At 45.1% G+C, this 21,754-nt stretch overlaps 1 protein-coding gene across 1 annotated transcript in view; it reads right to left on the bottom strand.

Annotated features, from left to right (window-relative positions):
• The window catches only part of LOC138666640 (zinc finger protein 84-like), a 115,472-nt gene that overhangs the window by 10,930 nt on the left and 82,788 nt on the right, over positions 1–21,754 (bottom strand). Inside the window, exons 6-9 of the mRNA XM_069754833.1 lie at positions 10,135–10,278; positions 9,826–10,005; positions 9,621–9,744; positions 9,440–9,537 (exon numbers count right to left, since the gene is read on the bottom strand). Of these exons, the coding sequence (XP_069610934.1) occupies positions 9,440–9,537; positions 9,621–9,744; positions 9,826–10,005; positions 10,135–10,278 (546 nt within the window). The remainder of the gene's footprint in view (positions 1–9,439; positions 9,538–9,620; positions 9,745–9,825; positions 10,006–10,134; positions 10,279–21,754) is intronic.

The following is a 21,754-nucleotide window of genomic DNA, read 5'->3' as shown; positions in this document are numbered from 1 at the left end:
TAAATCAAACCTTTTGGATCCTATTTCTAACCAGCAGTCTCCATAACCAGAAAATGGCAAGAAGATCCAGACAACATCTAATGTCTATGATCAGCTTTATCCTGTCATCTCCACCAGGAATAAAACATATACTGAATGGCCACATTATTAGAGACACCCATCTAGTGAGGTTTTGTTTTCAGAACCTCAACAATTCATCTTGTAATAGTTTCCACTAGATGAAGAAGTAGTTCTGTAGGAATAGTTGCTCATCCCGACAGCTTAGCTTCTTGCAGTTACAGCAAAGACAGAGAAACTGACATGTTGTGAACGGTTTCTTTTACCTCATCCTGGAGAAACTCTATATAGCATGAGTAGGGAACCTCAGGCACAAAGGCCAAAACTCTCCAGGAAGATTCATGAGGACTGCAGTGCTCCAGATGACCGTTGCGTATTAATGGATGACGGCACTTTAGTTTCTTCTTACTCTGAGCACATGAACAAAATGTTCACTACTGATTGCTGCAGCGCTTGCATGCAAGAAGATTGTCATGACGCTGGCCCGAAGAAGACCAGAAGAAGACCACAGTGGCAGCATCTCTTGTGATGTCTATACTGCATCCCCAAAGTGTCTGCTTGATGTCTATGCCACAGCCTCATGTCTAATTTGATGCCCATTTCCCAGCTCCATGCTTCCTGTGGCGTTTAAGTTGCAGCCCCATGTCTCCTGTGATGTCTATTCCCCAGCTCCATGTCTCCTGTGATGTTTATCACACCACAGTTCCATGTCTCCTGTGGTGTCCATGCCCCAGCTCCATATCTCCTGTGGTGTGTATGCCCCATCTCCATGTCTTCTGTGGTGTCTATGCCCCAGCTCCATGTCTCCTGTGATGTCTATGCCCCAGCTCTATGTATCCTGTGGTGCCTATCCCTCAGCTCCATGTCTTTTGTAGTGCCTAGGCCCCATCACCATGTCTCCTATGGTGTAAATCAGGGGTCCCCAACTCCAGTCCTCAAGGCCCACCAACAGGTCATGTTTTCAGGATTTCCTTTGCATTGCACAGGTGATGCAATTATTACCTGGGCAAGACTAAGGAAATCCTGAAAACATGACATGTTGGTGGGCCTTGAGGACTGGAGTTGGGGAACCCTGGTGTAAATGACCCAACTCCGTGTCTCGTGTGGTGTCTATGCTCTAGTCCTGTGTCTCCTATGATGTCTATACCCCAGCCCCGTGTCTCCTGTGCAGTCTATGCCTCAACCCCGTGACTCTTGTGTGGTCTATGCTCCAGTTCCATGTCTCCTGTGTATTTGCCACAGCCACATATCTCCTGTAATGTACATATAGCAGTCTTAGTGTCTCCTATCTGATGTATACAGCAGGCTTGGTGTCTCCTATGTGATGTATACAGCAGTCTTAGTGTTTACTATGTGATGTGTATACAGCATAGTGCCAGTGTACAGTGTATTCTATGTAATGTATATACAACAGAGTCCCAGTGTATCCTATGTGATATACTGTATATATATATATATATATATATATGAGTTGTATAAATGTAACATGAGCTGTAATGAATTTCCCACTGTGAGAACTGCAGTGTAATTTGCATCTGTGTTCAGTATAACTTACTGCTGTGAGTTCTTTACAAAACTCATCAGCGCAGAGTCACCTGTAACCCAGACTGATGCAAATCTGGAAAAGCATTTACGAGTAGCAACATCAATACCACCTAGCCGCACCAAAGAGAAGTAACTCCAGCCGTGAAATTAGAGTTAATTAAATGTTATATATAGCATGATTATTTTCAAGTTGAGCATTTTGTATGGCCCCCAAGCAATGGTCTAAATATCCAAATGGTCTCCAGCAGGAAAAAGGTTCCCCACCCCTGCTCCATAGGATAAGAATATGAGGACAATGAAGGCCATGGAATCAAAAACACCTCTGTAATGTTCATGAAATCAATCCATGACTAGTCAACCATTGTGACATGGTGCATTGTCCTTCTACCATAAACAGCTACCCCAAAGTGATTAGCTTGTGTTAGGGTTGGTGGATTGCTCTAAATAAAATACACAATTCAGCGCAATCGCAACTCTGGGTTCACCGTGCAGAGAAGGAAAACTGCTGCTAGTGTACAATGATGAAACACACGGCGAGCGATTGCCTGTACACACTGGGTACTCAGTGTGAACAGGGCACCGAGTTCCAACCTCTGTTACGCCAGAGAGGAACAGTACAGAAAGGAAAGAGAAGCTCTGCTACTGAGCTGTGTTAACTCACACAAAGAAACGAAAGAGCTGCTCTGCAGCTGAGCTGTGTCACTCGCACACAGAAACGAAAGAACTGCTCTGCAACTGAGCTGTGTTACTTGCGCACAGAAACAAAAGAGAAGCTCTGCAACTGAGCTGTGTCACCTGCACACAGAAATGGAACAGATGATCAGCAACTGAGCTGTGTCCCTCGCACAGAAACGAAAGAGAAGCTCTGCAACTGAGCTGTGTCACTCGCACACAGAAACGGAACAGATGCTCAGCACAGCAACTGAGCTGTGTCACTCGCACACAGAAACGGAACAGATGCTCAGCACAGCAACTAAGCTGTGTCACTCGCACACAGAAACGAAAGAGAAGCTTTGCAACTGAGCTGTGTCACTCGCACACAGAAGCGGAACAAATACTTTGAGCTTAATACCCTGACTAGGGTTGTGCTTGCTCTGGAACTCTGCTGTGCTAACTGCACACATGCAGGAACCAGATGCTAAGCCAACAACTATTTGCCCCATTGGCGCTAGCTGCCTGCCTACGTGTACAGTCCCAAGCTAGACAGACACACAACGCTTGCAGAGTGGTAGAGACTCACTCACTCACTCACATAGCTGTACATAACATGACACTAGCACACAGGCGTGCGCCTGAGAGAATTTTAAACATTAGGCTCCACCCCAAACACTCACGCCCAGCCCACCGTGACATCACCCGCAGGCCAATCCGGAGCTGCCACATCATGGACATGCTGGGTAAGGTCATTTCTGGACTTAGGCTAAACACTGCGGAACACTGGTTACTACAGGTTTGGCTGGAGAGCCAGAAGTAACCAAGCACATAACAGGAGCCTGAGCAAGACACTGGGAACAATGTCTATGCTGAGCGGCCAGACTTGAATGGGAGACTGCGGAGGCAGATAAGGCTTGGGATCTATCCCGTACAGTAGGAGAATCCCAGCACCTAACATTACCCCCTCATTAACAACTCCCCTTGGTGACGTTTGCCACGCTTTGATGTTGCCACAAGCTGGGAGGCATGGATGTGCTCTTTCCCAGCGGCCGAAGTCTAACCGCTCGGTGGTCCTTTTAGTACTAGAGGGACCATCCCGTTTAAAAATATGTGCCCCAGAGTGACCATCTGACTGAAGATTAGATGGTACATAGATCTCACCCAGGGACACAGACTCTTACAGAAACTGCCCCATTCCTGTATGATCCCTGCTGCCCAATCAATCTGGGGAGAATGGAGGCACAGCCAAGGCATACCCAGAAGTACTTCATCCATAGCCTCAGAGATAACCAGAAGAGATACTATCTCCTGATGTTTTGGAGACATAGTGAGAAGAAGAGGTATTGTCTGATGGGAAATCAGGGTTGGTAAAAAGGACCCATTAGCTATCCGAATGGACATCGGATTAGGAAGCATCAATAATGGTATTGCGTGCCGCTGGGCAAAGGTAGCTGACATGAAATTGCCCTCAGCCCCGGAGTCCATGCAAGCCTCAACATTGAGAGTATTCGACCCAAACAACAAAGAAATCCCAAAGGCTAATTTAGGAAACACATCCACAGAAACCAGTGAGCCACTCCCCAAAGCCACTAGATGCTGTGGCTCCATCTGACACTTGGGACATTTATTGGCAAAATGACCGGTTTGCCTGCAGGCAAAGCAAGTCGGTTGCAGATGTTCTGAGTGAGCAATAGATTCTGCTCGTGAGACATCCATAGGCTCCAGGGGGTCAACAACCTGAGTTGTGGAATTCTCGGAATAGGTGGAGGTCAGAGCCAACTGATTCCCAGATCTACTCTGAGTTCGCTACAATCCCTGCTCAGCATGCCAAAGATCTATGCTGGTGAAGACAGATATTAATTCTTCCAGAGTAGTGGGAATCTCCCTAGTGGCCAAAGCATCCCTGACATGATCAGCTATACCATCCAAAAGATAGGTATCAGGACCTTATCAGGCCACTCCATCTCGGCAGCCAGAGTACGAAAACAGATGGCAAATTGACTAACCAGGGACGTTTCCTGAGTTAAAGCCAGCAGATGGAGTGTGGTATCATGGGTTACTTGTGGCCCCAAAAAGACCTCTTTCAGGGCCCCACAAAAATGAGAGGCGTTTAAAATCAGATAGTCATCTCGCTTTCATAATGGTGTAAGCCCACTCCAACGCTCTGCCTGACAAAAGGGAAATTACAAATCCCACCTTGGTTTGCTCAGTTGGGAATCGTGCAGCCAGTAAATCCAGATGAATTGAGCACTAATTCATGAAAACCTCTGCAGGCCTTACTGTCCTCAGAAAGTTTATCAGGCAGCGAAAAACGTGGTACAGGTAGAACAGATGGTGCAGAAGAAACCATAGAGGCTGATTTGCTAGCTGCCTGCTCTGCCACGGCAGGAAAATCAACAGCTGAAGCCGCCCGCTCAAGAGAAGACAACCTGCTCTCCAGCTGCTGGATGTACTGCTGGAGACACTGCTCGTCCGCCATTGCTAGCCAGACCCTGGTACTAGTATACTGTTAGGGATGGCGGATTGCACTAAATAAAATAAACAATGAAGCACAATCGCAACTCAGGGTCCACCGTGCAGAGATGGAAAACTGCTGCTAGTGTACAATAGCGGAATACACGGCGAGCGATTGCCTGTACACACTGGGTAAACGCCAATCAGTGTGAACAGTATGCCGAGTTCCAATCTCTGTTACGCCACAGACAGGAACAGTACAGAAAGAAAAGAGAAGCTCTGCTACTGAGCTGTGTAACTCGCACAAAGAAACAAAAGAGCTGCTCTGCAGGTGAGCTGTGTCACTCGCACATAGAAACGTAATAGATGATCAGCAACTGAGCTGTGTCACTCGCACACAGAAATGAAAGAGAAGTTCTGCAACTGAGCTGTGTCACTCGCACACAGAAACGGAACAGATGCTCTGAGTTTAATACCCTGACTAGGGTTGTGCTTGCTCTAGAACTCTGCTGTGTTAACCGCACACATGTAGGAACCAGCCAAAGGCTAATTGCCCCCACTGACGCTAGCTGCCTGCCTACATGTACAGTCCCAAGCTAGACAGACACACAACGCTTGCAGACAGAGTGGTAGAGACTCACTCATAGCTGTACACATAATGATATTAGCGCACAGGTGTGCACCTCTGAGAGCCTTTTAAACATTAGGATCCACCCCAAAAACTCACGCCCAGCTGGTCGTGACATCACCCATAGGCCAACACTGTGCAACACTGGTTACTATAGGTTTGGCTGGAGAGCCAACAGTAACGAAGCACATAACAGAAGCCTGAGCATGACGCTAGGAATTACTTCTATGCTGAGCAGCAATCTGATCGGACCTGAATGGGAGAATGCAGAGGCAGATAAGGCTTGGGATCTATCCTGTACAGCGGGAGAATGTCAATGCCTTAGGATACCGTCACACAGTGGCATTTTGATCGCTATGACGGCACGATTTGTGACGTTCGAGCGATATATCCGTGACGTTACAGCGATCTCGCTGTGTCTGACACGCTCCTGCGATCAGGGACCCCGCTGAGAATTGTACGTCGTAGCAGATCGTTTGAAACTTTCTTTCGTCGTCTAGTGTCCCGCTGTGGCGGCATGATCGCATGGTGTAACAAAGGTGTGCACGATATTGTATACGATGTGCGCATAGTAACCAACGGCTTCTACATCGCACATACGTCATGAAATTATCACTCCAGCGTCGTACATTGCAAAGTGTGACAGCAGTCTACGACGCTGGAGCGATATTGTTACGATGCTGGAGCGTCACGGATCGTGCCGTCGTAGCCATCAAAATGCCACTGTGTGACGGTACCCTTACAGCTTGGTTGTCCATAATGCTTATGTAAGCCCTAGTGTCAATCCACAGATAACAAAGAACCCATGATGAGTCAAGAAAACATTTCTGCAATTACTTCGTTACTCCCCCAACTGCAAATGATGACACCTGACAAAAAGAATACATAGATTCAAGCTGCTTGCAAGAAATTCTGACCCACTAATCAGCGCAGTGCAACCGAAATCTGGATTCATCTGACTGCACAATGTTTTCCACTGCTCAGTGATATCATTGTTACTTTATTATCAAGTTTTTTCCATCTATTTCCCTCAGACAATGGTGGCACTGGAACTATTCATCTGGTGTTATAGTTCACCTGTGCTAATGACCAATGATTGTATTCTAACACGTTAGTTGGACTCCAGTTCTGTATTCAGCTGAAATTTACAACACTGCACTACCTGATCTTCAGCACAATTATTGATTTCTTCCTCAAAGAGATGTGACAACATTCTCAGTACTTATACTTTTGCCAAAAAAACCTCGAGGTTGTGAGTTTTTCCAAATTTGGGCCTTACCAATGTGGCTAAACAAAGAAGTAAGACAGGCAATTAACAGTAAAAGGAAAGCATTTGCACTACCAAAGCAGGATGGCACCATTGAAGCTCTAAAAAACTATAGGGAGAAAAATACTTTATCTAAAAAACTAATTAAAGCTGCCAAAAAGGAAACAGAGAAGCACATTGCTAAGGAGAGTAATACTAATCCTAAACTGTTCTTCAACTATATCAATAGTAAAAGAATAAAAACTGAAAATGTAGGCCCCTTAAAAAATAGTGAGGAAAGAATGGTTGTAGATGACGAGGAAAAAGCTAACATATTAAACACCTTCTTCTCCACGGTATTCACGGTGGAAAATGAAATGCTAGGTGAAATCCCAAGAAACAATGAAAACCCTATATTAAGGGTCACCAATGTAACCCAAGAGGAGGTGCTAAATAAGATTGAAATAGATAAATCTCCGGGTCCGGATGGCATACACCCACGAGTACTAAGAGAACTAAGTAATGTAATAGATAAACCATTATTTCTTATTTTTAGGAACTCTATAGCGACGGGGTCTGTTCCGCAGGACTGGCGCATAGCAAATGTGGTGCCAATATTCAAAAAGGGCTCTAAAAGTGAACCTGGAAATTATAGGCCAGTAAGTCTAACCTCTATTGTTGGTAAAATATTTGAAGGGTTTCTGAGGGATGTTATTCTGGATTATCTCAATGAGAATAACTGTTTAACTCCATATCAGCATGGGTTTATGAGAAATCGCTCCTGTCAAACCAATCTAATCAGTTTTTATGAAGAGGTAAGCTATAGGCTGGACCACGGTGCGTCATTGGACGTGGTATCAGATACAAAAACCGTGTGCACTACTGGAGAAGAATGGTGCTAGGTTAGGTTCCCACACCTTCATAGACTATAAAGAAAAAGAACCCAGCACTCAACTGATGCTTTAGTGCAATTTTAATCGTAGTAGTACCCAATAAACGTTTCGGTCCTTGAATGGACCTTCGTCAGTAACGTACTGTAGAATAATAGAATAGACCGTATGGTCATAGGGTACAAAAAAGCAGCGTCTTATGTGTGAGTCAGATAGGAGCGGTACTGAGGAGACCGAGCTGGATGGTGGTGCTGTCAGACGCGGTGTCCACCGCGTCTGACAGCACCACCATCCAGCTCGGTCTCCTCAGTACCGCTCCTATCTGACTCACACATAAGACGCTGCTTTTTTGTACCCTATGACCATACGGTCTATTCTATTATTCTACAGTACGTTACTGACGAAGGTCCATTCAAGGACCGAAACGTTTATTGGGTACTACTACGATTAAAATTGCACTAAAGCATCAGTTGAGTGCTGGGTTCTTTTTCTTTATTGGACGTGGTATATCTCGATTTTTCCAAAGCGTTTGATACCGTGCCGCACAAGAGGTTGGTACACAAAATGAGAATGCTTGGTCTGGGGGAAAATGTGTGTAAATGGGTTAGTAACTGGCTTAGTGATAGAAAGCAGAGGGTGGTTATAAATGGTATAATCTCTAACTTGGTCGCTGTGACCAGTGGGGTACCGCAGGGGTCAGTATTGGGACCTGTTCTCTTCAACATATTCATTAATGATCTGGTAGAAGGTTTACACAGTAAAATATCGATATTTGCAGATGATACAAAACTATGTAAAGTAGTTAATACAAGAGAAGATAGTATTCTGCTACAGATGGATCTGGATAAGTTGGAAACTTGGGCTGAAAGGTGGCAGATGAGGTTTAACAATGATAAATGTAAGGTTATACACATGGGAAGAAGGAATCAATATCACCATTACACACTGAACGGGAAACCACTGGGTAAATCTGACAGGGAGAAGGACTTGGGTATCCTAGTTATTGATAAACTTACCTGGAGCAGCCAGTGCCAGGCAGCAGCTGCCAAGGCAAACAGGATCATGGGGTGCATTAAAAGAGGTCTGGATACACATGATGAGAGCATTATACTGCCTCTGTACAAATCCCTAGTTAGACCGCACATGGAGTACTGTGTCCAGTTTTGGGCACCGGTGCTCAGGAAGGATATAATGCAACCAGAGAGAGTACAAAGGAGGGCAACAAAATTAATAAAGGGGATGGGAGAACTACAATACCCAGATAGATTAGCGAAATTAGGATTATTTAGTCTAGAAAAAAGACGACTGAGGGGCGATCTAATAACCATGTATAATTATATAAGGGGACAATACAAATATCTCGCTGAGGATCTGTTTATACCAAGGAAGGTGACGGGCACAAGGGGGCATTCTTTGCGTCTGGAGGAGAGAAGGTTTTTCCACCAACATAGAAGAGGATTCTTTACTGTTAGGGCAGTGAGAATCTGAAATTGCTTGCCTGAGGAGGTGGTGATAGCAAACTCAGTCGAGGGGTTCAAGAGAGGCCTGGATGTCTTCCTGGAGCAGAACAATATTGTATCATACAATTATTAGGTTCTGTAGAAGGACATAGATCTGGGGATTTATTATGATGGAATATAGGCTGAACTGGATGAACAAATGTCTTTTTTTCGGCCTTACTAACTATGTTACTATGTTACCTTAACATTGAGAACTATGCCTAGTTGAAGTGCTCAATATTTCCAATTTATTGTGGTCTCACACTGAAAAATGAACACTTCATTTTATATTACACTCCGAGGTTGCAAGTCTAATCTGTATACAGAAAAGCTTCACTTAAGAAAGTGTCAGTATCTCTAATAAATTGGCCATTCAGTGTATAATACTGGTGGTTAACACAAGACCTTTACATCCTTCTACACATTATAAGGGAAATTTCATAACATCTTCCTTCTCTCCATTTACCTGATGATCCAGAGGAACATTGAGATTTTCTTTTTTACAGTCCTGTGGAAGAAGAGGACGGGGACATCTCTCTGGTGTTGTCCTCTTACTGGATAGAACTGGAAGAAACACATACAAGGACTGAATTCGTTCTTTACATAGAGATAATTATAGGCTGAGTGTATTTAGTCCTGTTTATTACCTGATGATGTGAGGGGCCGGGGAACCTCCATCATGACGTCCTTGTACAGATCTTTGTGTCCTTCTAGATACTCCCACTCCTCCATGGAGAAATAGACGGTGACATCCTGACACCTTATAGGAACCTGACACATACAATGATACCGTCATCCCCGATCCCTCCATAGCGTTACTGTATAATGTCCCAACATTCCCAGCAGTGTCACCTCTCCAGTCAGCAGCTCAATCATCTTGTAGGTGAGTTCTAGGATCTTCTGGTCATTGATGTCCTCATGTATCAGAGGGTGAGGTGGAGGCCCTGTGATTGGGCTCAGGGGTCTTCCCCATCCCTCAGACACAGCGGCCTGACAGCGCTCACTAGAGGTCTTCTTCACTACTGTGTAATCCTGGTTATGGAGAGACACATTAATAAATCTCACTACAGACATTTCCAGAGTCCTCACCTCTCCAGTTCTGTCCATCTGTTATTTCCATAGATAAGAATGATGTAATGTGACGTCATCAGAATCTCTCACCTCTCCAGTAAGCCGGAAGAGGATCTCTAGGGTGAGGTGTAATATCCTCTCCGCCATCTTGTCCCTGTCCCTATCCATCCTTGTAGGGTCACTCAGGAGAATTCTCTTACATAGAAGATCTCCACTGAGAGGATTCAATATTGTAGGGACCTGAATGGGGAGAAGATGACGATGTAACATCATAAAGATCCCATGTAAGAAATCTCCGGAGCTGTTACCGGCGTCACATGATCACTACATCCAGTCATGGACCTGCCCTAACACACAATCTAATTATAGTCGCAAACAGATATTGTCACATATCTTCAATCCAGCACCAAAAGCACAGAAGCCTAATAGAAAAAATCTAATGTATCTGAATCTTTATTATTTTATAAAAACAAGACATAAAATTGTAAAGCGTAGGGAACACCCACAGAGATCGGAAAGGCAGAACAGGGGACATAAGTAACAAATTATAGAAATAAATTGTAGCCGACAGCACTTCAACGCAGGAATGCAGGTTCCAATCCAATGGCCCAATTGGAGAGAAATCACAGTCTAGTACAAAAAAGGAACATCATCCCATCCAGGTGATGAAAGATTAAAAGAGCTTTATTCTGCCATCATGCAATGTTTCGACCATAATAGGTCTTTGTCAAGCATATACAAAACATAAAATGGCAGCCTTATATAGTGTGGTGGCAGATGCACACCAATCACTCACAAGGTACTGCCCACTTTACTTTAATACAAATATACACATAATAAGCAATACAGTCTTAGCATAAGACACATAAAAAGAAAAAAAAAATACAACAAATTTTACAAAAAAAAAAAAAAAAAAAAAAAAAAATCACAAAACAAACAACCAATCAAATATAAACCTGAGCACATTGTTATGGAAACCAAATCCCAATCAGGACTTACCCCATTGTTTGTTTACACCTCTAACCAATCGTTGCTCACACAACTCATGGCGCTCAAACCGGCCAATCTGAGCTACTCACACTATTCTGGCATTTCTAAACCGGGACTCCATTGGCCGTCACCCGATCCGTGTGTACGCGCTGCTCGCGCATGCACAATAGAGCGCTGGAGCCAGGAAGCGCCCACGTGATCAAATCACATGGCCGCTCACCGGCACCGCGGTCCATGCGCCAGCACATCCTCAGGAATAAGCATCCTGCCATCCCCATGGTGACATAATCACCTGACAGCATACAAAGCAACCAACCCTGTTGTGAATTCCGCTCTTGGGCTCCCTCCGGTGGTTGTAAGTGGTATGGCTGCTCCTTGGATTTAGCAGTCTGCAGCTGCTTCCACTGATTGTCTATCTGCTCGGCTATTTATGCCTGGCTCTCTCTTCAGCCAGTGCCACTTGTCTGTGGTTCCTGGTTGGATTCACGTCTCTCTTGGATTTCCCTGGTGCCCTGGCCAGTTCTGTGAGGTTGGGTCCTTGCTTTGCTCTTTTCTGTCCGCGTGTTGTGGACTTGTAAGTTCTGTGCATTCTGTGTTTTGTCCAGCTTGTCAGTGTGGATTGATTCAGTTGAGCTGGAGGCTCTGGGGGGCGGATTTGCCCTCCACGCCTTTGGTCAGGTGTGGAGACTTGTTTTCCTGTCCTGCCTGTCTGGCTGGACTGGCCTCCTGTGCTTCATCCTGGTTTCGTTCTGTTTATGTCTTTTCCCTCTCCACTCACAGTCATTATTTGTGGGGGGCTATCTATCCTTTGGGGATTTTCTCTGAGGCAAGATAGTTTTCCTGTTTCTATCTTTAGGGGTAGTTAATTCTCAGACTGACGAGGTGCCTAGGGAGTGACAGGAGCATCCCACGGCTACTTCTAGTGTTGTGTTGAGCTTAGGGATTGCGGTCAGTACAGGTACCACCTCCTTCAGAGCTCGTCCCATGTTGCTCCTAAACCACCAGTTCATAACAGCACAAGTGGCCATCAGTACTGTACAGCCTAAATTTCTTTTATCTGTGACCCTGATTTGCTCATTGTCGTCCTTTTCTGTCATGGCATTTGTGGATTCAGGTGCTGCCCTGAACTTAATAGACTTAGAATTCGCCAGGCGCTGTGGTTTTTCCTTGCAGCCTTTGCAGAGCCCTATTCCTTTGAGGGGCATTGATGCTACACCATTGGCCAAGGATAAACCTCAGTACTGGACGCAGATGACCATGTACATGGCTCCAGCACATCAGGAAGATTGCCGTTTTACTGGTGTTGCATAACCTGCATGATGTTGTTGTACTGGGATTTCCATGGTTACAGGAACATAATCCGGTGCTGGATTGGAAAACTATGTCTATGAATAGTTGGGATTGTCGAGGGGTACATAGTGACGTTCCTTTGATGTCAATTTCCTCTTCCCCCTCTTCTGAGGTGCCTGAGTTTTTGTCGGATTTTCAGGATGTATTTGATGATCCCAAGTCCAGTTCCCTTCCTCCACATAGGGACTGTGATTGTGCTATTAACTTGATTCCAGGTTGTAAGTTCCCTAATGGCCGACTTTTCAATCTGTCTGTGCCAGAGCATGCCGCCATGCGGAGTTATGTTAAGGAATCTTTGGAGAAGGGGCATATTCGGCCGTCTTCGTCACCATTGGGAGCGGGTTTCTTTTTTGTTGCTAAGAAGGATGGCTCCTTGAGACCCTGTATAGATTATCGTCTTCTTAATAAGATCACGGTCAAATTCCAATGCTCCTTGCCTTTGCTTACTGATTTGTTTGCTCAGATTAAGGGGGCTAGGTGGTTTACTAAGATTGACCTTCGAGGGGCATATAATCTTGTTCGTATTAAACAGGGTGACGAATGGAAAACTGCATTTAATACGCCCGAAGGCCATGTTGAATACCTCGTGATGCCATTCAGGCTCTCTAATGCTCCATCTGTGTTCCAGTCTTTCATGCATGATATTTTCCGCAATTATCTTGATAAATTCATGGTTGTATATTTGGATGATATTTTGATTTTTCCGATGATTGGGAGTCTCATGTGAAGCAGGTCAGGATGGTATTCCAGATCCTTCGTGATAATGCTTTATTTGTGAAGGGGTCTAAAGGTACCGTCACACATAGCGACGCTGCAGCGATACCGACAACGATCCGGATCGCTGCAGCGTCGCTGTTTGGTCGCTGGAGAGCTGTCACACAGACCGCTCTCCAGCGACCAACGATCCCGAGGTCCCCGGTAACCAGGGTAAACATCGGGTAACTAAGCGCAGGGCCGCGCTTAGTAACCCGATGTTTACCCTGGTTACCATCCTAAAAAGTAAAAAAACAAACGCTACATACTTACCTACCGCTGTCTGTCCTCGGCGCTCTGCTTCTCTGGTCTGGCTGTGAGCTCCGGGCAGCCAGAAAGCAGAGCGGTGACGTCACCGCTCTGCTTTCCGGCTGACCGACGCTCACAGCCAGAGCAGGAGGAGTGCAGAGCACAGCGCTGGAGGACAGACGGCTGTAGGTAAGTATGTACTGTTTGTTTTTTTACTTTTAGGATGGTAACCAGGGTAAACATCGGGTTACTAAGCGCGGCCCTGCGCTTAGTTACCCGATGTTTACCCTGGTTACCAGCAAAGACATCGCTGAATCGGTGTCACACACGCCGATTCAGCGATGTCTACGGGGAGTCCAGCGACGAAATAAAGTTCTGGACTTTCTTCCCCGACCAGCGATCTCCCAGCAGGGGCCTGATCGCTGCTGCGTGTCACACTGGACGATATCGCTAGCGAGGACGCTGCAACGTCACGGATCGCTAGCGATATCGTCTAGTGTGACAGTACCTTAAGTGCCTATTCGGAGTTCAGAAGGTCTCTTTTTTGGGTTTTATTTTTTCTCCCTCGTCTATGGAAATGGATCCTGTTAAGGTCCAAGCTATTCATGACTGGATTCAACCCACATCTGTGAAGAGCCTTCAAAAATTTTTGGGCTTTGCTAATTTCTATCGCCGTTTCATTGCCAACTTTTCCAGTGTGGTTAAGCCCCTTACCGATTTGACGAAGAAAGGCGCTGATGTGACGAATTGGTCCTCTGCGGCTGTTGAGGCCTTTCGGGAGCTTAAACGCCGATTTACTTCTGCCCCTGTGTTGCGTCAGCTGGATGTTTCTCTTCCATTTCAGGTTGAGGTTGACGCTTCTGAGATTGGGGCAGGGGCCGTTTTGTCTCAGAGGGATTCTGATGGTTCTTTGATGAAACAGTGTGCTTTTTTTTCCAGAAAGTTTTCGCCTGCGGAACGCAATTATGATGTCGGCAATCGGGAGTTGTTGGCTATGAAGTGGGCGTTTGAGGAGTGGCGACATTGGCTTGAGGGAGCTAAGCACCGCGTTGTGGTCTTGACTGATCATAAGAATCTGATTTACCTCGAGTCGGCCAAGCGGCTAAATCCTAGACAGGCTCGATGGTCCCTGTTTTTCTCCCGTTTTGATTTTGTGGTCTCATATCTTCCAGGATCTAAGAATGTTAAGGCTGATGCCCTCTCTAGGAGTTTTTTGCCTGATTCTCCTGGAGTCCTTGAGCCGGTTGGCATTCTTAAGGAAGGGGTGATTCTTTCTGCCATCTCCCCTGATTTGCGGCGGGTGCTTCGGGAATTTCAGGCTGATAAGCCTGACCGCTGTCCAGTGGGGAAGCTGTTTGTTCCTGATAGATGGACAAGTAAGGTAATTTCTGAGGTTCATTGTTCTGTGTTGGCTGGTCATCCTGGGATATTTGGTACCAGAGATTTGGTTGCTAGGTCCTTTTGGTGGCCTTCCTTGTCGTGCGATGTGCGTGCTTTTGTGCAGTCCTGTGGGACTTGCGCCCGGGCCAAGCCTTGCTGTTCCCGCGCTAGGTGGTTGCTTTTGCCGGTCCCTGAGAGGCCCTGGATGCATATTTCCATGGATTTTATTTCGGATCTTCCTGTTTCCCAGAAGATGTCTGTTATCTGGGTTGTTTGTGACCGGTTCTCTAAAATGGTCCATCTGGTACCTTTGCCTAAGTTGCCTTCCTCCTCAGATTTGGTTCCATTGTTTTTTCAGCATGTGGTTCGTTTGCATGGCATTCCGGAGAATATTGTGTCTGACAGAGGTTCTCAGTTTGTCTCTAGGTTTTGGCGGGCCTTTTGTGCTAGGATAGGCATTGATTTGTCTTTTTCTTTGGCGTTTCATCCTCAGACTAATGGCCAAACTGAGCAAACTAATCAGACCTTGGAAACCTATTTGAGATGCTTTGTGTCTGCGGATCAGGATGATTGGGTGGCTTTCTTGCCGTTGGCCGAGTTTGCCCTTAATAATAGGGCTAGTTCGGCTACTTTAGTTTCACCTTTCTTTTGTAATTTTGGTTTTCATCCTCGTTTTTCTTTGGGGCAGGTTGAGCCTTCTGATTGTCCTGGTGTGGATTCTGTGGTGGACAGGCTGCAGCAGATTTGGACTCATGTGGTGGACAATTTGACGTTGTCTCAGGAAAAGGCTCAACGTTTTGCTAACCACCGTCGGTGTGTTGGTCCCCGGCTTCGTGTGGGGGATTTGGTTTGGTTGTCTTCTCGTAATGTTCCTATGAAGGTTTCTTCCCCTAAGTTTAAGCCTCGGTTTATTGGTCCTTATAAGATTTCTGAAATTATCAATCCGGTGTCTTTTCGTTTGGCTCTTCCAGCCTCTTTTGCCATTCATAATGTTTTCCATAGATCTTTGTTGCGGAGATATGTGGTGCCCGTTGTTCCCTCGGTTGATCCTCCTGCCCCGGTGTTGGTTGAGGGAGAGTTGGAATATGAGGTTGAGAAAATTTTGGATTCTCGTTTTTCGAGGCGGAGGCTTCAGTATCTTGTCAAGTGGAAGGGTTATGGCCAGGAGGATAATTCTTGGGTTGTTGCCTCCGATGTCCATGCCGCTGATTTGGTTCATGCTTTTCACTTGGCTCGTCCTGGGGGCTCTGGTGAGGGTTCGGTGACCCCTCCTCAAGGGGGAGGTACTGTTGTGAATTCTGCTCTTGGGCTCCCTCCGGTGGTTGTAAGTGGCACTTTTGTGAGTTCTGCTCTTGCGCTCCCTCCGGTGGTTTTAAGTGGTATGGCTGCTCCTTGGATTTAGCAGTCTGCAGCTGCTTCCACTGATTGTCTTTCTGCTCGGCTATTTATGCCTGGCTCTCTCTTCAGCCAGTGCCACTTGTCTGTGGTTCCTGGTTGGATTCACGTCTCTCTTGGATTTCCCTGGTGTCCTGGCCAGTTCTGCGGGGTTGGGTCCTTGCTTTGCTCTTTTCTGTCCGCGTGTTGTGGACTTGTTTGTTCTGTGCATTCTGTGTTTTGTCCAACTTGTCAGTGTGGATTGATTCAGTTGAGCTGGAGGCTCTGGGGGGCGGATTTGCCCACCGCGCCTTTGGTCAGGTGTGGAGACTTTTATGGACTGTGTGGATTTTTGTAGTTTTTGATGCTGACCGCACAGTGTTCTATCCTGTCCTGTCTGTCTGGCTGCACTGGCCTCCTGTGCTTCATCCTGGTTTCGTTCTGTGTATGTCTTTTCCCTCTCCACTCACAGTCATTATTTGTGGGGGGCTATCTATCCTTTGGGGATTTTCTCTGAGGCAAGATAGTTTTCCTGTTTCTATCTTTAGGGGTAGTTAATTCTCAACCTGTGATGAGGTGCCTAGGGAGTGACAGGAGCATCCCACGGCTACTTCTAGTGTTGTGTTGAGCTTAGGGACTGCGGTCAGTACAGGTACCACCTCCTTCAGAGCTCGTCCCATGTTGCTCCTAAACCACCAGTTCATAACACCACCCCTTTTAAAGGGCCACACTATACATCATAATATATGCTCATATTGCACAAACACTTCAGACATATCCATGTCGGTGAAAATATATATCTGTGGCTCCAGCCCTAACATAAGAATTGTCTTTCACAGCGTACAGGTGTAGTTTGTAAAATTGGGTCACTTACGGGAGGTTCTGCTGTTCTGACACCTAAGGGGCTCTCCCAGTAGCTAATGGCACCGCAAACCATAACAGTAAAATCTGCTCTAAATTTTGGTGCTTACTACCTTCTGAGATTTGCACTCTGCCTCAAAAGTAGTTCCTGATTACATGTAGTGTATTGGCGCACTCAGGAAAAATTGCACAGCAAATATTGTGGTCCTTTTTTTTTCCTATTACCCCTGTGAAAATTTAAAAAAATTGAGCTAAATTAAAATTTTGTTGAGATATAATAAAATGTTCATTTTTCCCTTCCATATTGCATTAATTCCTGTGAAGCATCTGAAGGGTTAATAAACTCCTTGAATGCACTTTTGAGCACCGTGATGGGTCCAGTTTTTAGAATGGTGCCACTTTTGGGTATTTTCTGTTATGTATGCCCCAAAGTCATTTCAAATGTGATGTAATAAAAAAGGTGGTTTTACAAATTTTGTTGGAAAAGCGAGAAACCGCTGGTTCATTTTTGCGTTTTCGTTTTTCACTTCCCTCCTTCCCTGAGCCATAATTTTTTATTTTTCCGTCAATATGGTCATGTGAGGGCTTATTTTTTGCGGGACAAGTTGTACTTTTGAACGACACCATTGGTTTTACCATGTCTTTTACTAGAAAACGGGAAAAAAATTCCAAGTGCGGTGAAATTGCAAAAAAAGTGCAATCCCACACTTGTTTTTTGTTTGGCTTTTTTGCTAGGTTCACTAAATGCTAAAACTGACCTGACATTATGATTCTCCAGGTCATTACGAGTTCATAGACACCTAACATGACTAGGTTATTTTTTATCTAAGTGGTGAAAAAAAATTCCAAACTTTGCTAAAAAAAAAAAAAAAAAAAAAAAAAAAGTGCCATTTTCCGATACCCGTAGCGTCTCCATTTTTCGTGATCTGGGGTCGGGTGAGGGCTTATTTTTTGCGTGCCGAGCTGATGGTTTTAATGATACCATTTTTGCGCAGATACGTTCTTTTGATCGCTCGTTATTGCATTTTAATGCAACGTCGCGGCGACCAAAAAAACGTAATTCCGGCGTTTCGGATTTTTTTCTCGCTACGCCGTTTAGCGATCAGGTTAATGCTTTTTTTTAATTGATAGATCGGGCGATTCTGAACACGGCGATACCAAATACGTGTAGTTTTGTTTGTTTTTTTATTGTTTTATTTAGGATGGGGCGAAAGGGGGGTGATTTAAACTTTTATATTTTTTTCATATTTTTAAAAACATTTTTTTTTTACTTGTGCCATGCTTCAATAGCCTCCATGGGAGGCTAGAAGCTGGCATAGCCTTATCGGCTCTGCTACATAGCAGCGATCATCAGATCGCTGCTATGTAGCAGAAATGCAGGTGTGCTGTGAGCGCCGACCACAGGGGGGCGCTCATAGCAAACCTGCATCAGTAACCATAGAGGTCTCAAGGACCTCTATGGTTACCTTCCTGATGCATCGCCGACCCCCGATCATGTGACGGGGGTCGGCGATGACGTCATATCCGGCCGCCCGGCCGGATGCGGTAGTTAAATGCCGCTGTGTTTGACAGCGGCATTTAACAGGTTAATAGTGGCGGGTGAATAGCGATTTCACCCGCCGCTATTGCGCGCACATGTCAGCTGTACAAAACAGCTGACATGTCGCGACTTTGATGTGGGCTCACCGCCGGAGCCCACATCAAAGGGGGATTCACGGCATGCGCAGTACTAGTACGGCGCATGTCGTGAAGGGGTTAAAAAGGTCCCTTAGTCTGTTTCAATAGGCTTCACAATCATGGGGAAGACTACTGACTTGACAGATGTCCAGAAGGCAGTCATTAACATACGCCACAAGGAGGGTAAGCCACAAAAGGTCATTGCTAAAGAAGCTGGCTGTTCGTAGAGTGCTGTATCCAAGCATATTAATGGAAAGTTGAGTGGAAGGAAAAAGTATGGGAGAAAAAGGTGCAAAAGCAACCGGGATAACCACAGCCTTGAAGAGATTGCTTGCCTGAGGAGGTGGTGATGGCGAACTCAGTCGAGGGGTTCAAGAGAGGCCTGGATGTCTTCCTGGAGCAGAACAATATTGTAACATACAATTATTAGGTTCTGTAGAAGGACGTAGATCTGGGGATTTATTATGATGGAATATAGGCTGAACTGGATGGACAAATGTCTTTTTTCGGCCTAACTATCTTACAATGTTACTATGTTAAGAAAAGGTAATCCAAAAATTTGGAGGAGATTCACAAGGAGTGGACTGCTGCTGGAGCCATTGCTGCAAAAGCCACCACACACACACACACACACACACATATCCAGGACATGGGCTACAAGTGTCGCATTCCTTGTGTCAAGCCACTCATGACCAATAGACAACGCCAGAAGCGTCTTACCTGGGCCAAGGAGAAAAAGAACTGGACTGTTGTTCAGTGGTCCACGGTGTTGTTTTCAGATGAAAGTAAATTTTGCATTTCATTTGGAAATCAAGGTCCCAAAGTCTGGAGGAAGAGTGGAGAGGCCACAATCCAAGCTGCTTGGGGTCCAGTGTGAAGTTTCCACAATCAGTGATGGTTTGGGGAGCCATGTCATCTGCTGGTGTAGGTCCACTGTGATTTATCAAGACCAAAGTCAGCGCAGCCGTCTACCAGTTTAGCACTTCATGCTTCCCTCTGCCAACAAGCTTTTTGGAGATGGAAATGTAATTCTCCAGCAGGACTTGGCACCTGTCCACACTGCCAAAAGTACCAATACCCTGTTTAAAATCAACAGTATCTCTGTGCTTGATTGGCCAGCCAACTCGCCTGACCTTAACCCCATAGAGAATCTATGGGGTATTTTCAAGAGGAAGATGAGAGACACCAGACCCAACAATGCAGATGAGCTGAAGGCTGCTATCAAAGCAACCTGGGCTTCCATAACACCTCAGCAGTGCCACAAGCTGATCACCTCCATGCCACTCTGCATTGATGCAGTAATTGATGCAAAAGGAGCCCCAAACAAGTACTGAGTGAATCTACTGAACATACATTTCAGTAGGCCAACATTTCGGATTTTAAAATCACTTTTCAAGCTGGTGTTATAAAGTATTCTAATTTACTGAGATAATGACTTTGAGTTTTCATTGGCTGTAAGCCATAATCATCAACATTAACAGAAATAAACACTTGAAATAGATCACTCTGTGTGTAATGACTCTATACAATATACGAGTTTCACTTTTTGTATTGAAGAACTGAAATAATCAACTTTTTGATGATATTTTAATTTTGTGAGAATCACCTGTATCTCTCTGATTTAACCCCTTTCTGACCTCGGACGGGATAGTACGTCCGAGGTCAGATCCCCTGCTTTGATGCAGGGCTCCGCGGTGAGCCCGCATCAAAGCCGGGACATGTCAGCTGTTTTGAACAGCTGACATGTGCCCGCAAGAGGTGCGGGCAGAATCGCGATCTGCCCGCACCTATTAACTAGTAAAATGCCACTGTCAATCGCAGACAGCGGCATTTAACTACCGCATCCGGCCGGGCGGCCGGAAATGACGTCATCGCCGACCCCCGTCACATGATCGGGGGTCGGCGATGCGTCTCCATTGTAACCATAGAGGTCCTTGAGACCTCTATGGTTACTGATGAGCAGTGGCTGTGAGCGCCACCCTGTGGTCGGCGCTCACAGCACACCTCCATTTCTGCTACATAGCAGCGATCAGCAGATCGCTGCTATGTAGCAGAGCCGATCGCGTTGTGCCTGCTTCTAGCCTCCCATGGAGGCTATTGAAGCATGGCAAAAGTTAAAAAAAAAAGTAAAAAAAAATGTGAAAAAAATAAGAAAAATATAAAAGTTTAAATCACCCCCCTTTCGCCCCAATCAAAATAAATCAATAAAAAAAAAATCAAATCTACACATATTTGGTATCGCCGCGCTCAGAATCGCCCGATCTATGAACTAAAAAAAAGCATTAACCTGATCGCTAAACGGCGTAGTGAGAAAAAAATTCGAAACGCCAGAATTACGTTTTTTAGGTCGCCGCGACATTGCATTAAAATGCAATAACGGGCGATCAAAAGAACGTATCTGCACCAAAATGCTATCATTAAAAACGTCATCTCGGCACGCAAAAAATAAGCCCTCAACCGACCCCAGATCACGAAAAATGGAGACGCTACGAGTATCGGAAAATGGCGCAATTTTTTTTTTTTTTTTTTTAGCAAAGTTTGGAATTTTTTTTCACCACTTAGATAAAAAATAACCTAGTCATGTTAGGTGTCTATGAACTCGTAATGACCTGGAGAATCATAATGGCAGGTCAGTTTTAGCATTTAGTGAACCTAGCAAAAAAGCCAAAACAAAAAACAAGTGTGGGATTGCACTTTTTTTGCAATTTCACCGCACTTGGAATTTTTTTCCCGTTTTCTAGTACACGACATGCTAAAACCAATAATGTTGTTCAAAAGTACAACTCGTCCCGCAAAAAATAAGCCCTCACATGGCCAAATTGACGGAAAAATAAAAAAGTTATGGCTCTGGGAAGGAGGGGAGTGAAAAACGAACACGGAAAAATGAAAAATCCCATGGTCATGAAGGGGTTAAGGGCACAAAAATTGAAAGTTTGAAAATTGCTAAATTTTCAAAATTTTTACCCCATTTCCATTTTTTTTTCAGAAATAAATGTAAGTCATATCAAAGAAATGTTGCCACTATCATGAAGTACAATGAACGTATCTCAGAATAACTTGGAAACGTTCAAGTGTT

The sequence above is a fragment of the Ranitomeya imitator genome, chromosome 2 (genome assembly GCF_032444005.1).
Source record: "Ranitomeya imitator isolate aRanImi1 chromosome 2, aRanImi1.pri, whole genome shotgun sequence".
Taxonomy (NCBI): domain Eukaryota; kingdom Metazoa; phylum Chordata; class Amphibia; order Anura; family Dendrobatidae; genus Ranitomeya; species Ranitomeya imitator.
The sequence above is the reverse complement of the archived record's forward strand: the minus strand, read 5'-3'. Positions and strand labels throughout refer to the sequence as shown.